Consider the following 13,366-nt stretch of genomic DNA (forward strand, 5'->3'; position numbering starts at 1 on the left):
TTGCTCTCATGAATTCACTTCAATTAGTTTATCTCAAACTAGCAACAGCTCTGGCTGCTTTTTTAAATCTTGATTTTCTTATAATGCACACAACAGACAACATCACACAAAAATTGTTTATTTCACAGTTTATTACTTACTGGTTTGTTTTGATAATTGATATTAGTGTTCTCCACACAAGAGGGGATTAAGATAAGATAGATTGTCATTACATGTATTTATCATTTAAAGCATGTATGCTGTGATCAACAACAACAAAAAATGGCATAATTGTGTCTCCAAATGAAGCAGTTTTGTCATTGGAATTAAAATATCATGACCATTTGTACCAACGAATGGCCATTAGATGGCAGCAGATGGCGTATGAAATTGTGGCATAGGGCTGTGCCATTGTGGATATACTCAATCAAGAAAGGGTAAGAAAACAATATTTGTTACTTGTTACTTTGTTGCTTTTGATGATGAAGGGGACACAGACCACAGTAAATGACAGACCACAGTAAATGACTCATTTACTCAAGAAGTTCATAACAGGTGAAGAAAACAGCAAAGTGAATCTTGATATACAGTTTCATTATTTTGAAGGTCTGGCAGGTTGAGTATACATGATGGTGTGATATTCATAATGGTAGAGACCGGAAAACAACAACAACAATAACAAAAATAGATGAATAAATATGAATTAATCTTATTAGGTAACTAAAGAAAATTTACAGTCGTTTTCTTGTGGTTTCAGACTTTCCCCTCAATTTGCTGGATTTATGTACATTCTAAAGTCAACTTTATATATAGAGCACATTTGAAAATAACTGGAGCTGACCACAATGTTTTACAAATTACTGTCAAAAGTGCAAGTGCAAGAAATTAGTGGAAAGAGGCATGAGTAGTAGACAAATGCATTCATGCATAAATGTAAAACATATAACAGAATACAAATGGCAAGATACATACAAGATACTATAATTGAAGATTATTTAAAGAGTCATCAAAAACACCCAAAGGCCATTGGAAATATGTTATGTGAAAATATGTATTGAGTTTTGCTTTCAAAATGTCAAAATGTCAGTGGATTGGTACATCAATCGTGGAATAGTTAAAGCAAGTGATCTGAGGATCTAAAAGACCTGGTCTTGGAAAAGGAGCATATAAGTTCAGAAATGTACTAAGGTGCCAACCCATGTATGGCTTTAAAAACAAATAAAAGAACCTTGGAGTCAAGTCATGTATTTGACAGGCAGCCAATGCAAGATTTTAGTGGTAGTAAATATTTTCATTATGTAGCTCGGGCCGCTTTTGTAGGAATTCTTGACTTAATTCATTGGAAAACATACAACATCACACAACAGTTGTTGAAGTTTATTTTAGAATTCATTATTGACTGGTTTCTTTTGATAATTGACATTAATGTTCTCCACACAACAGAAGATCAAAAGCATCAACACTTCGTAGATTGTCATTACAGGTTTATTTATTATTTAAAGCAGGCAAGCTGTGATCAACGTGTATGAATGTAGAGTGATGCTAACAAGAAATGCAATAAAATCTTGTCCAAAAGAAGTAATGAATTGGCACGTATGTACAGTATGAAAAGGTAATAAATGGAATGACTTCAAAGGTTGACTTAATGGGTCATGAATTAACTAAGTGTCTTTTGTTTTAGGTTTCATCCACTTCCCCAGAGCTTTAGACATTGTTGCACCTGAAGCCATGACAGCTGATCCTACTTTGGCCATAGCTCCTGTTTCCTTTGCCAGTATGGCAACTCCTGCAAGTCGCGGGCTAACTGCAGCTGCGGCTGCTACTAACAGAACATCACCTACAGTACTCATAGTGCCTCCCCACTTTCTCCACCATTCATCATTATTTATCTTTTTCTGGACCTCTTCATATATGCTGCTAGTATAATGGTTCCCATTTATCTGCACTATCTTGTCTATCTTTTCAAACAGATCAGCCACCTGAGTGCGATTTTCCATTCTTGTGTTGTCAAACACAATGTATCCAGCTTTACAGTCACTGATGACCTCCTTGAGTTCAGGAGTTTTGTCCAAAATGGTTTCAATTTGCTTTCTTTTGACTTTGTCCCCCCTAGTGAAAAGCACCAGTGTATAGTTGGAGGCCTCCTCACCAAAGTTGTCCCTGATCCACTTAACGGTGTTCCTCTCCTCCTCTGTGAACCGCACATCCAGTCTGATCACTAGCAGGAATATATGAGGTCCTGGGAGAGACAGCATGATACAATTCTCTATTTCACTTTTCAACTTGGGCTCAGTCATCGATGTGTCGAATATCCCAGGGGTGTCGATGACACTCACGGTTCTTTCATCAAAGTGGCTGGTTTCTTTTTTACAGTGAATTGTCACAGATGACATTGAGATGTTCTCTGTGAAAAAAGCCTCCTGTCTCAGGATGGTGTTTCCTGTTGCACTCTTTCCTGATCCAGTCTTCCCCAGCAGGACAATCCTCAAGTCCCTAACAACTGGAGAGCTAGAGACTGTGAACAAAAAGAATGAATCACTGGGTTTTGGCTCAGCTCACAGAGAGACAATAAAATATGAGCATATAAACTTTATGCCTACAGAAAAGTGAAGACACTCACCTTCAATAAACTTTAAATCCATGTTGTTGTAGAGAAGAAATCCCAGAAAACACAGGTCAAAGTGTATTTTGAGCAACAAAACTTGTCTGTGCGTCTCTTAAACTTTCTCCCAGATCACAGTGTGTCTGTGACTGTGTGATCTTGTTTTTCCTCTCTATTTCACCGTCTCTCCCCCCACCACTGGTTTCCCTGGAAAGTGAAACTTTCAGAAAGCCATAAGCAGAACCATGAGATGGCTTTTACAGTAGGTGGAGACTAAAGTCCCACCCTAATCTGCCTCTGATTGGCTGGTAATCGTTGCCTTCATTTGTTAGGTTTGAGGAATGAGGGGAACACTTGATAAAAGCAGAAGACTATCCCAAAGCTTTATGGCAGTTACTGAAAAAAAGATTCAGATTTGCTTACATCACCTCAATATTTTGATTAATAATTCAATCCCCTCTCTTTGTGGCTACATATGTAAGGGAAAATAAGTCCCTCAGGCTTATTTCTTTGTCCAGATGAACAGTATGTTTGGGCCAAAACACATTTATTCTATTAGCAAGTTTCCTATTCAGTCCAAGACTCAAACTCAGAGAGAATAATGTGGTGTAAGATATTAAATACTGTATTTTCTATTAAAATTTAACTAGAAAAAATAATATTTTATCACATGCAGTATTACCTATTTATAATAGTTGTTTTATGTGGAGTAACCTGGAAATAAAACTTGAGCAAAAACTGGAGTTGTGTAAAATAATAGCATTTACAGGTTACATGCCTAAAGTAACAGCTGAATTTGTCACATTTACAGCGCATGCATGAAATGCACAGTGCCTGTCAAACACAGCCCAGTCCCCTTTTTTATTATTATAATCAACTTCATAGGTTTTTTTGTTTTTAAGATGTTTTTTTTTTTTTCTTTATTCATCAGTTGACAGTTGTGACACAGGCAGGAAATGGGGGTGTGGGGTGTGTATGATATGCAACAAGGGTCCCCAGGCAGATTTGAATATGGTATTAGCGTTAACCATTCAGCTACCAGTGCACTCTAAGGTGCACGGGTCTGGTTTTGACTTTTGGATGAACATTTTTTGTCACAAAGTAGTTGTGCATGTGCACTTGCTTTCTATCTCTCTTTTCTCTACACATGTGTGCATAGATAAAGACCCTGACTCTGTGCCCCTGTGACATCAGAGGTCACCTGAGAGGCTGGGGCTCACCTGTGTGTGTGTCTAGTCATAATGTACACTTCAGTGCAAACATAACAATATATCCTCTTTGCTTGAATCAAAGTATGAGTCATCACAAAGGCATTTTGGAAAGCAGAACGTTCCATTGTGAATACAGAGAACCCAATGAACGATGTTTTATATACAACAGACCCAGTTAAGTATTATAATAGTTGCAATGCCATACATATGCTGTTATCAGCCATCAATATATATTAATGAATTATACATACATTATAATTCATTGTGTGGATAAGTTTTTTTTTATGCTCCCATGAATAATTAAACTTTGTATTTACAGTATACCTGAAAAAACAAGTTATTGGACCCTTAAGTAAGAAAAACACACCAACATATTTATAGTAAACACTCCTTTCACTTGATAACTAACTGTGGCATCATGGTGACTGAATTGATTATTTTAAACAGTACCTACAATGACCCTGTGACCCAATGACTCAGTGCTAGTGTAAGCTTATGAATTCACTTCAATGAGTTTATCTCAAACTAGCAACAGCTTTGTCTACTTTTGTAATTCTTGATTTCATCACTGGTATTTTCTTATAATGCACGCAACAGAGAACATCACACAACAGTTGTTCAAGTTTATTTTATAGTTTATTACTTACTGGTTTATTTTGTTGACTGATTTTAGTGTTCTCCACACAAGAGAGGACAAAGATATTAATGTATAGCATCAACATTTAGTAGATTGTCATTACAGGTTTATTTATCATTTAAAGTAGGCAAGCTGTGATCAACATGTATGAATGTAGAGTGATGCTAACAAGAAATGCAATAAAATCTTGCCCAAAAGAAGTAATGAATTTGCATATATGTACAGTATGAAAAGGTAATAAATGGAATTACTTCAAAGGTTTGCTTAAAGGGTCATGGCTTGACATGACTTAGCTATCTTTTGTTTTAGGTTTCATCCACTTCCCCAGAGCTTTAGAAATCATTCCACCTGAAGCCATGAGAGCTGATCCTACTCTGGCCATAACTGCTGTTTCCTCTGCCAGTATGGCAACTCCTGCTACAGGTGGGATAGCTGCAGTCGCTGCAGTTGCAGCAGCTGCAAACAGAACATGACCTACATTGTCCATATTTTCTGCCCGCTTTCCCCACCATTCGTTATTATTTATCTGTCTCTGGACCTCTTCATATATGCTGCTAGTATAATGGTTCCCATTTATCTGCACTATCTTGTCTATCTTTTCAAACAGATCAGCCACCTGAGTGCGATTTTCCATTCTTGTGTTGTCAAACACAATGTATCCAGCTTTACAGTCACTGATGACCTCCTTGAGTTCAGGAGTTTTGTCCAAAATGGTTTCAATTTGCTCTTCTTTGACTTTGTCCCCCCTAGTGAAAAGCACCAGTGTATAGTTGGAGGCTTCCTCACCAAAGTTGTCCCTGATCCACTTAACGGTGTTCCTTTCCTCCTCTGTGAACCGCACATCCAGTCTGATCACTAGCAGGAATATATGAGGTCCTGGGAGAGACAGCATGATACAATTCTCTATTTCACTTTTCAACTGGGGCTCAGTCATCGATGTGTCGAAAATCCCAGGGGTGTCTATGACACTCACGGTTCTTTCATCAAAGTGACTGGTCTCTTGTTGACAGTGAATTGTCAGAGATGACATTGAAATGTCCTCTGTGAAAAAAGCCTCCTGTCTCAGGATGGTGTTTCCTGTTGCACTCTTTCCTGATCCAGTCTTCCCCAGCAGGACAATCCTCAGGTTGCTGACAACTGGAGAGCTGGAGTCTGTGAACAAAAATAATTAGTCACTGGGTTTTAGCTCAGCTCACAGAGGGAGAGTAAAATATGAGCATATAAACTTTATGCCTACACAAAAGTGAAGACACTCACCTTCGATAGAGTTTAAACCCATGTTGTTGTAGAGAAGAAATCCCAGAAAACACAGGTCAAAGTGTATTTTGAGCCACAAAACCTGTTTGTGCGTCTCCTAAACTTTTGTCCCAGATCACAGTGTGTCTGTGACTGTGTGATCTTGTTTTTCTTCTCTCTCTCACCTTCTCTCCCTCCACCACTGGTTTCCCTGGAAAGTGAAACTCAGAAAGCCATAAACAAAACCATGAGATGGCTGCTGGAGTTCAGTCAAATAGCTTATAGGTGGAGACTTCTCACATACTTAAGTCCCGCCCTAATCTTCCTCTGATTGGCTGGTGATCGTTGCTTTCGTTAGGTTTCAAGAGGGAAGGGATCACTGGATTTAAAGGAGAAGACTATTCAAAAGCTCTTGCATTATTTGATTTGTCAAAATACTGTTTTGCAACAAGTGTGTTTTTTTTTAAGTGAGAAAGGAAGAAAAATCAATCAATGTCATCAATCCATTTTGATATGTCTATAGCTGTTTATAAGTGAAAAACTAGGGACATCACATCAACTTAGGAAGCAAGGTTTTTAGGAGCTATCTCTAAACTACCTACCACCCTGGAAAAAGACTTTCAATACAAAAGCATTTAGTCATTACTTGGCAATAAAATGAATATTAAATGATAAAAAATATTAATAAGCAAATTTGTCTTACAGCTCTGTTAGCATTACTTCTCTCAAATACGCAATGGTCATCATTTCTACATCTCCTTTATCTTTTATTTCCACACTCTTCTCATCTTCACTCAGCCTCCTTCTTGTCTGACCAACCCAAGGTCCTTCCTTCTTGCCTCTTCTGCATTGGCTTAGTGTCCTTCTCTTTTTTTCCTGCCACTCTCTCTGTTTTCCTCTACTGCTCGCTCTTTTTTACATATCTCTTCTAACAGCATGTTAAGCTCAGTCATTATGACTGTGTTTCCAGCTCTTAGAGCATTATCTAATACAAATTTACAGATGTGTCTTTACATTTACAGATGTCTATACTTTTGTACACAACTTGTACACACAATACATTTAAACAGAAAACTGAATACACATTTGGAGATTATTTCTCCATTTACAAATCTGATTACACACATGCTGATTGAGAGTTTTCCCAGTCTCAACACAAATTTGCAAATGATATTGCTACAGTAATATCCCCATTGATTTATTTTCATAGCCAAACTAGTGGTGTTATTTAAAAGTATCCAACAAAATGGAGGAGCTCGAGTTGCAAAACTATCAGCAAGCTTGACTCGTCAGCCAACATTTTGCTTCCAGGATGTGAGGCATCCTAGCAGGCAGTTTATCACCAGCTCACCTCTTTCGGCAATGAGCAGAAAATAGGGTGAATAGCATTAAGAATGTGGCCACTAATTTGGATATGGTCGATGTTGCTCTGACGACATCTAGTGGCTGATTACAGAACTTTAAATGTACCCACCACCATCAAGTTTTTGAAATTCTGACTAAAATAATCAGTACATTATAATCATCACATTAATTATATTACAAAGTTATCACCATAGGGGTTATCTTCATTACTTGATACTATGGCAATGTATATATATATATATATATATATATATATATATATATATATATATATATATATATATATATATATATATACACATATACACAGTACCAGTCAAAGGTTTGGACACACTTTCTTTTTCAAGTGAATGGAAAAGTGTGTCCAAACTTTTGACTGGTACTGTATATATACAGTATATATAAATGGATACACACCTGTATCCATATATTTTTGCACTATATTGTGACATGGAGGTTGTTTCATGTTGTGCTTATTTGATCACCTATGCATCAGGTTCTTCTTTGGTCTCATCCTTCACCTCAATCTGGTCACTCCAGCTCCAAGAAATGACAACGTGATAGCAATCATAAGCATATTCTTTTAGACCATGTGTTACTCACAATGTTTATAACAGAGTGTCCTTGTGCTGTCCCTTTTTGCATAACTAGCTGTGTATGTGTGTGTGTGTTAGTGTGTGTGTGTGTGTGTGCGTGCGCATGTGTGTGTGTGTGTGTGTTTAGTATGCAGTATTACACACTGCTTCCCTCCTACACCCCTATGTATGAGTTCCAGAGACACAAGCTGTCCAGCCATAGTAGAAGTCAGACTTACACAGACTACTCACATCATCCTTCTTAACCACCAAGAAACACACAGAAGACCAACAAAACACCATCTGTGGACATTGGATTGCTTTATTATTGGTTTAAAAAGTAAGTTTTATGGAGCTCATAGAGTTTAGCTGGAACTAATTTGCGAATTGCCTGAAACAAGGGAAACAGATCCAGGTGGAGTCGGTGTCACTTTATTTACATAGGACAATTTTATGTTGTCCAGTACTACTTTTAAATAATTTCAATTGTCATGTCTTGTTCATACTTGTTCATATTTTAAATGTGCTTCTACATCATACAAGTACATTACTAGAAGTCAATGTCATCTTTACAGTATATTCCTGCATAGGTTTTAAATGAGAAAGGACGCTGAGGAGAAGAAGGGGATTCATCTACGAACAGCATACCCTAATGAATGACTGAGGATATACAGTGTGGACCTTTTACATCTACTCAAGACATCTTCACATTGAGTAATTGACTCTCTTTAACTTGCAAGAAACCTTTAACTTCTGTAAGAAAAGTTTAGTCTGGGTTTTTTTGGAAACATTCTTTCAGACCGACAGCTTTTCTTAAGTTTCTTCAGCGACTATGCCGTCAACAGGTCTTCAGCTGCTGGGTTTGGTCCTGGCTGTGCTGGGTTGGGTGTGTGGGGCACTGGTGTGTGCGGCTCCTCTGTGGCGTGTGTCTGCCTTCGTAGGTGGGGAGCTGGTTATTGCCCAGGTTTTGTGGGAAGGACTGTGGATGAACTGCCTGTCTCAGACCACGGGCCACATCCAGTGTAAGAACTATGACTCCACCTTAGCCCTGTCCAAGTCTGCCCAAGCTGCCCGGGCCCTCACTGTTATCTCCCTGCTGCTCTGCCTACTGGCCCTTATGCTCGGGGTGGCAGGAGCCAAATGTACTCACTGCATGGGTGATGGTAACCAGGCCTCCAAGGCGCGTCTTGCTAGGATAGCAGGGGTGCTCTTCCTTGTGGCTGGCCTGGCCTACTTGATACCCATCTGCTGGACTGCCTATGCGATAATCAAGGACTTCTATGATCCAAATGTTGCAGCACCTTTAAAAAGAGAGTTGGGACCAGCACTCTACTTGGGCTGGGGGGCTAGTGTGCTTCTCCTGCTGGGGGGTGCTCTGCTGCATGTCGGCTCCTCTCCAGCAGGAGGACGAGCGCTGCCTGTTTACGGAGGAGCAGCAAAGGACAACACACGTACAGGGGCAGCAGGAGAGGTGAAGCAACAGGAAAAATCATTCGTATAAGATGATTTTATTGGACATATGAGATTCGAACAAACATGAAAGTCACAACTTTGTCAGAAAAGCCTGTGGAAATTGCAAGGTGTCAATACACTACGAATACTCAGCCTGTATTGTGTGCTATGTTGGTTATGTTATGAGGCTGAGTTAATCAATTCAATAATAAGTATCTAAGGGTTTCTAATAGAACACTATTTTGTGCTTCACTTTGTGTCAGCGTGGGTGTTGAAATGAGATGTGGGAGGATTTTAGATGTTTAGATGGTTACTAATGTGTGTGACTTACATTTCTCAAATTCCACTCTGCCTCTGCTTGTGTGTTTGTGTTTGTGTATGTGTGTGTGTGTGCGTGAGTGAGTGAGTGGGTGATCTGTGTACAGAAGGTCAGTGTACATAGTATAGCTGTGTATGTTGATGTGTTCACCAAAAATGTGTGTGGGCAGTCAAAGCACTGCTCTTTTTCTGATGTACTTTTTTAAGGTTTTTGTGTATTTGGGGGTTTCTAAGCTAATTTTTACCCTTTAAAGAGGTTGTTTTTTCTGTTCTTATTTATTTCTTTATTCTTGTTTACATTTGTTTTTACTGTGGTTCTGTAATATAGATTTTATCCCCTTCTGTTGATGTCAGTTTGACGCTTGTATTTTTTTAGAGAAAGCTTGTTACTTTTTCATACAAAAAATTATTATAAATGTTAACATTATTTCTAGTAGTACTAGTTTTGCTAATTTAGTTTAACAAAATAAATGTATTGCTGATGTGAACAAAAATGTGCCTTTTGCCCCATCAAGTGACTGAAGTATATCAGTGAATTATTTACTACAACAATTACCATAATATATTGTAAATATATTTACTGTATTAGGATTAGGTTTAAAATTGTGTTTGGCTATGGTCAGAGTTAGGTTATAAATTCTACAGATGCAGCAAGTGGTAGCTAAAAGTTGACGTAATAACATTATGCAGTATTAAATTGACATTAGTGTGACATTGCATTATTCACCTTTTCTTTTTGTCAGTGACTGTTAATGTTAATATATCATCACTTACACACAATAAATAGATATGTTTGCTTTCCATTACGACTGCTTGTCTTCTAAACATTTAAACTTGCTAAAACAGGATGGATTCTGTGTTTATGTGCTGAATATATATGCTGAACTCTTTCACAGATGTTGTACACTTTTTCTATTTTCTATGAATGTCCCTCCAGTTATTCCCAAGATTTTTTCTGGAGGTTAAATATTTTGTTGCCGCTAAAAGGGCACTACTGTCACAGAGAAATGAGCGACAAACTATTTTAGAAGGTGCTAAGCAATTAGAAATCATAAACTATGAAAAGAATGCCACCTGCACACACACCCAAAACCACATATATATTTATACAATTTGAGCCCAGACTATTATTTAACCACAATCAGTAGTGAGAGCAGACATAATACACTTGGGGGCAGTAGACACTAAGTAATTGATGTGCTCTCAACAGAAAGGACTTGTCCTTACCAAATTATATCATGACAACTATCCTGGTTATTTATAATCAGCAACAACTCACCATGGTAGTCCTATTTGTCCGTGTGATGTTAGTTTTTCTTGTTCTATGAAAAGTGAAATATATGAAATAATTTAGCTGTTTTTTTGTGTGTCTAAGCTTTGGTGATGTTGCCTATTTACAGCCATGTTACATAGAAAACTAACTAAAAGTATTAATTACCACACCTCCTTTGGAACAAACACATTCTACTATTTGTTTGTACATGTTGATTTATCAGGTTGAACTGCTATAATTTTGCTCAGAGTGATCCAGATTTTTTTATGTGTGGGAAAAAAGTCTGTAAAAGATACAACACACAACTTGTATAATATACATTATATTACAGAAACTGACACAGCACAGTGCCAACAGTCATCCAACAAAATGAACAGATTTCCACCAGTGTCTCCATGTAGCCTTTCCCTGCAAGGGGCCCTACTAACTGTGCACAACACACACAAACTGATTTAAAGCACAGTGCAAAACGATGGCATGCAGAATCCCGCTGCTCTCTGGACTGTGCCAAAAGTGCATGCCTCTCTCTTGGAAAGGAACAAGTCTGTAACTTTCCTGATTAAGGCCTTTGTAATTTAAACCCTGCAAGTTTATTTTCAGTGTGTCCTTCCTCTCCTCTCTAGCTATAATGAGAAAAGATATTTCTAGCAGGCCAAATAGATAAAAAGTAGGTAAAATTGCAAAATTCAAATTTGAACAGGTGAAATTCTGACAAAATTTGACACGCAGTACATGTCAATTGTAAGCATTAAAATAAGTACTCCCCTTTTAAACTTAGCTTCACCCACACTGATATCACACCAATGAGATAATATGTCAATGGGATTAGTTATTAGTAGCTAATGATGCTTTTTATTTAGTCTTCCAAATATAATTTGCAATTATTTTGTATTCAGAGGTATGAAGCACCAAAACTGACTAAGGAAAGTAATTAAGTAAGCAAAAACTTGCCAAAATCAGTCAAAAATAGCCTATAATAGCTTACATCAATAAAGAAGTCACTTACATAGGCCTAATTAAGAGTGTAATTGAGTGTGAAAACAACTCTTCTATTGATCTTTTATTAGTTCATTTTATGTTTCAACTCCTTCATTCCCCCCCCCCCAAAAAAAAATATAATGATTTACCTATGTCCATTAGATTTGTGTGGCTTGCTATCTTAAATTCAGTGATCACTAGCCTTCTCAGCTAGCTCCTTAGCTAATGCCAATTGTCTTCATAAACCTCTATCAAGTAATGTTAATCATTTTATGTATTGTACATACTGTATAATACTTATACTACAATACTATAAAACCCCTGCAAAAATACACAATACACTCCTATAACAGTAGCATTTTAGCTGGCAAGCTAATGCTAACAAAGTTGGCAAAAAAAAAAAGCCAACAAAGTTGGCTAGCTTGGCAGTACTACGCTAGGAGTAGGTCGTTTGTATGATATATGGAGAAAGGAGACATATTATTAAAATATTTTAAGTTTTAATCTTTTATCAACTGACAGGAGGAACATGAAACAAATAATAAGCTATCTGTAAACCCAACTGATCAAAGGTAAGGTATCGGCTAACACTCTTGACACCTTTCACTAGACTACATTTTGTTATATGTAACAAAATATAGTCCAGAGCTGGACGCTCCAAAACAGAGATATTAGATCTGATATTAAAATATTCAGTGTGTCTCACCTGTATTCAAATGTATCTAACTGAATAGCCTACATTTAGTTGTAGTCAAGTACAATTTGAAGTACTTGTACTTTAGTATTTCCATTTCATGCTACTGTGTCCTTTTATTCCATTACATTGTACTGTTTAGTCGACATATATTTGCTACTTATGGGCTAGCTGCTACTTCTCAGATTAAGATTTTACATGAAATAATAATAAAAATAATACATTTTAATATTCTGTTGTTTTAAATCATCATCTCTATTGTATTTGTTTAAATGTGTTATGCAATTTGTGAAAGATGCTATAAACAGTGTAGTATTGTTGTTAAAAAAGTTGATACACAAAATATAATATTATGCAGTACCAGTAATCTCTCCATAGTGCACCTATAAAATTATCTCCATAATGACAAACTATAACATTTAAATGCTACGTGTATTTGACAGTAATGACAGCAAACAATATATTATACTAGAATAATATAACACTCCAAAAAAAAGCCAGTCTGCATGAGTTACCTACTTATACTTTTGACTACAGTATTTCTACATTTACTTCAGTAAAAGGACTGAATACTTCTTTTACCACTGCTTGTATCCAGCCAAACGTGTTTTTTCATTAAATGTACAGTACTGAACACTCTAAGTATTATTGTTTTATGTATTTAACGTTTTCTTTTACTTATTTAACACTGAAACCTGACAACCCAAAGTGTCTGTGATAAAACTTTGAATGTCGACATACATTAAACACTGCAGCCACTCTAAAAGTGTCTCAGTGTGATTTTTCATGGTCGTAACTGGCTCTTCTGCTTGGTTGAAAATATCGAGTATTGTCCTCTTAAAGAGACAGCATGCATTTTTGGACTCTGCACAGCTGCAGGACGATGCGTGTCACTTTAAACCCCACATGACAGCTCGTAGTGGGGAAAGTGGAGTATGTGAGTTTGTGCTGTTCGGGACTTTAGCTTTCTCATACCCCGCCGTCGACCTTTGGATCTTCGGCCCCTGGGCGGGTAGGCAGCTCCGCGGTCCACGGTGGCAATTGGC

General features: G+C 37.3%; 3 protein-coding genes across 3 annotated transcripts; 1 reads left to right on the plus strand and 2 right to left on the minus strand.

The window, feature by feature from the left end:
- Positions 1–121: 121 nt before the first annotated feature.
- Positions 122–2,766, minus strand: LOC133987847 (GTPase IMAP family member 7-like). Its single transcript, XM_062427321.1, has 2 exons — positions 2,600–2,766; positions 122–2,494 (listed from the first exon to the last, which is right to left on the minus strand). Exons 1-2 carry the CDS (start codon positions 2,619–2,621, stop codon positions 1,641–1,643), a joined length of 876 nt encoding a protein of 291 aa, XP_062283305.1. The 5' UTR covers positions 2,622–2,766; the 3' UTR covers positions 122–1,640.
- A 1,633-nt stretch (positions 2,767–4,399) lies between these two features.
- LOC133987838 (GTPase IMAP family member 9-like) lies at positions 4,400–5,854 on the minus strand. Its single transcript, XM_062427310.1, has 2 exons — positions 5,687–5,854; positions 4,400–5,581 (listed from the first exon to the last, which is right to left on the minus strand). Exons 1-2 carry the CDS (start codon positions 5,706–5,708, stop codon positions 4,719–4,721), a joined length of 885 nt encoding a protein of 294 aa, XP_062283294.1. The 5' UTR covers positions 5,709–5,854; the 3' UTR covers positions 4,400–4,718.
- A 2,003-nt stretch (positions 5,855–7,857) lies between these two features.
- LOC133987867 (claudin-9-like) lies at positions 7,858–9,716 on the plus strand. Its single transcript, XM_062427345.1, has 2 exons — positions 7,858–7,945; positions 8,196–9,716. The coding sequence occupies exon 2, from the start codon at positions 8,438–8,440 to the stop codon at positions 9,104–9,106; it is 669 nt and encodes a 222-aa protein (XP_062283329.1). The 5' UTR covers positions 7,858–7,945; positions 8,196–8,437; the 3' UTR covers positions 9,107–9,716.
- The last annotated feature ends 3,650 nt before the right edge of the window (positions 9,717–13,366 follow it).

This window comes from Scomber scombrus, chromosome 2 (genome assembly GCF_963691925.1).
Source record: "Scomber scombrus chromosome 2, fScoSco1.1, whole genome shotgun sequence".
NCBI lineage: Eukaryota > Metazoa > Chordata > Actinopteri > Scombriformes > Scombridae > Scomber > Scomber scombrus.

Coding starts and splice junctions, on each gene's coding strand:
- LOC133987847 (XM_062427321.1), bottom strand. CDS start 2,621: ATGGATTTAAAGTTTATTGAAG. Junction 2,495..2,599: donor GGATTTAAAGTTTATTGAAG/GTGAGTGTCTTC, acceptor TTTTGTTCACAG/TCTCTAGCTCTCCAGTTGTT.
- LOC133987867 (XM_062427345.1), top strand. CDS start 8,438: ATGCCGTCAACAGGTCTTCAGCTGCTGGGTTTGGTCCTGGCTGTGCTG.
- LOC133987838 (XM_062427310.1), bottom strand. CDS start 5,708: ATGGGTTTAAACTCTATCGAAG. Junction 5,582..5,686: donor GGGTTTAAACTCTATCGAAG/GTGAGTGTCTTC, acceptor TTTTGTTCACAG/ACTCCAGCTCTCCAGTTGTC.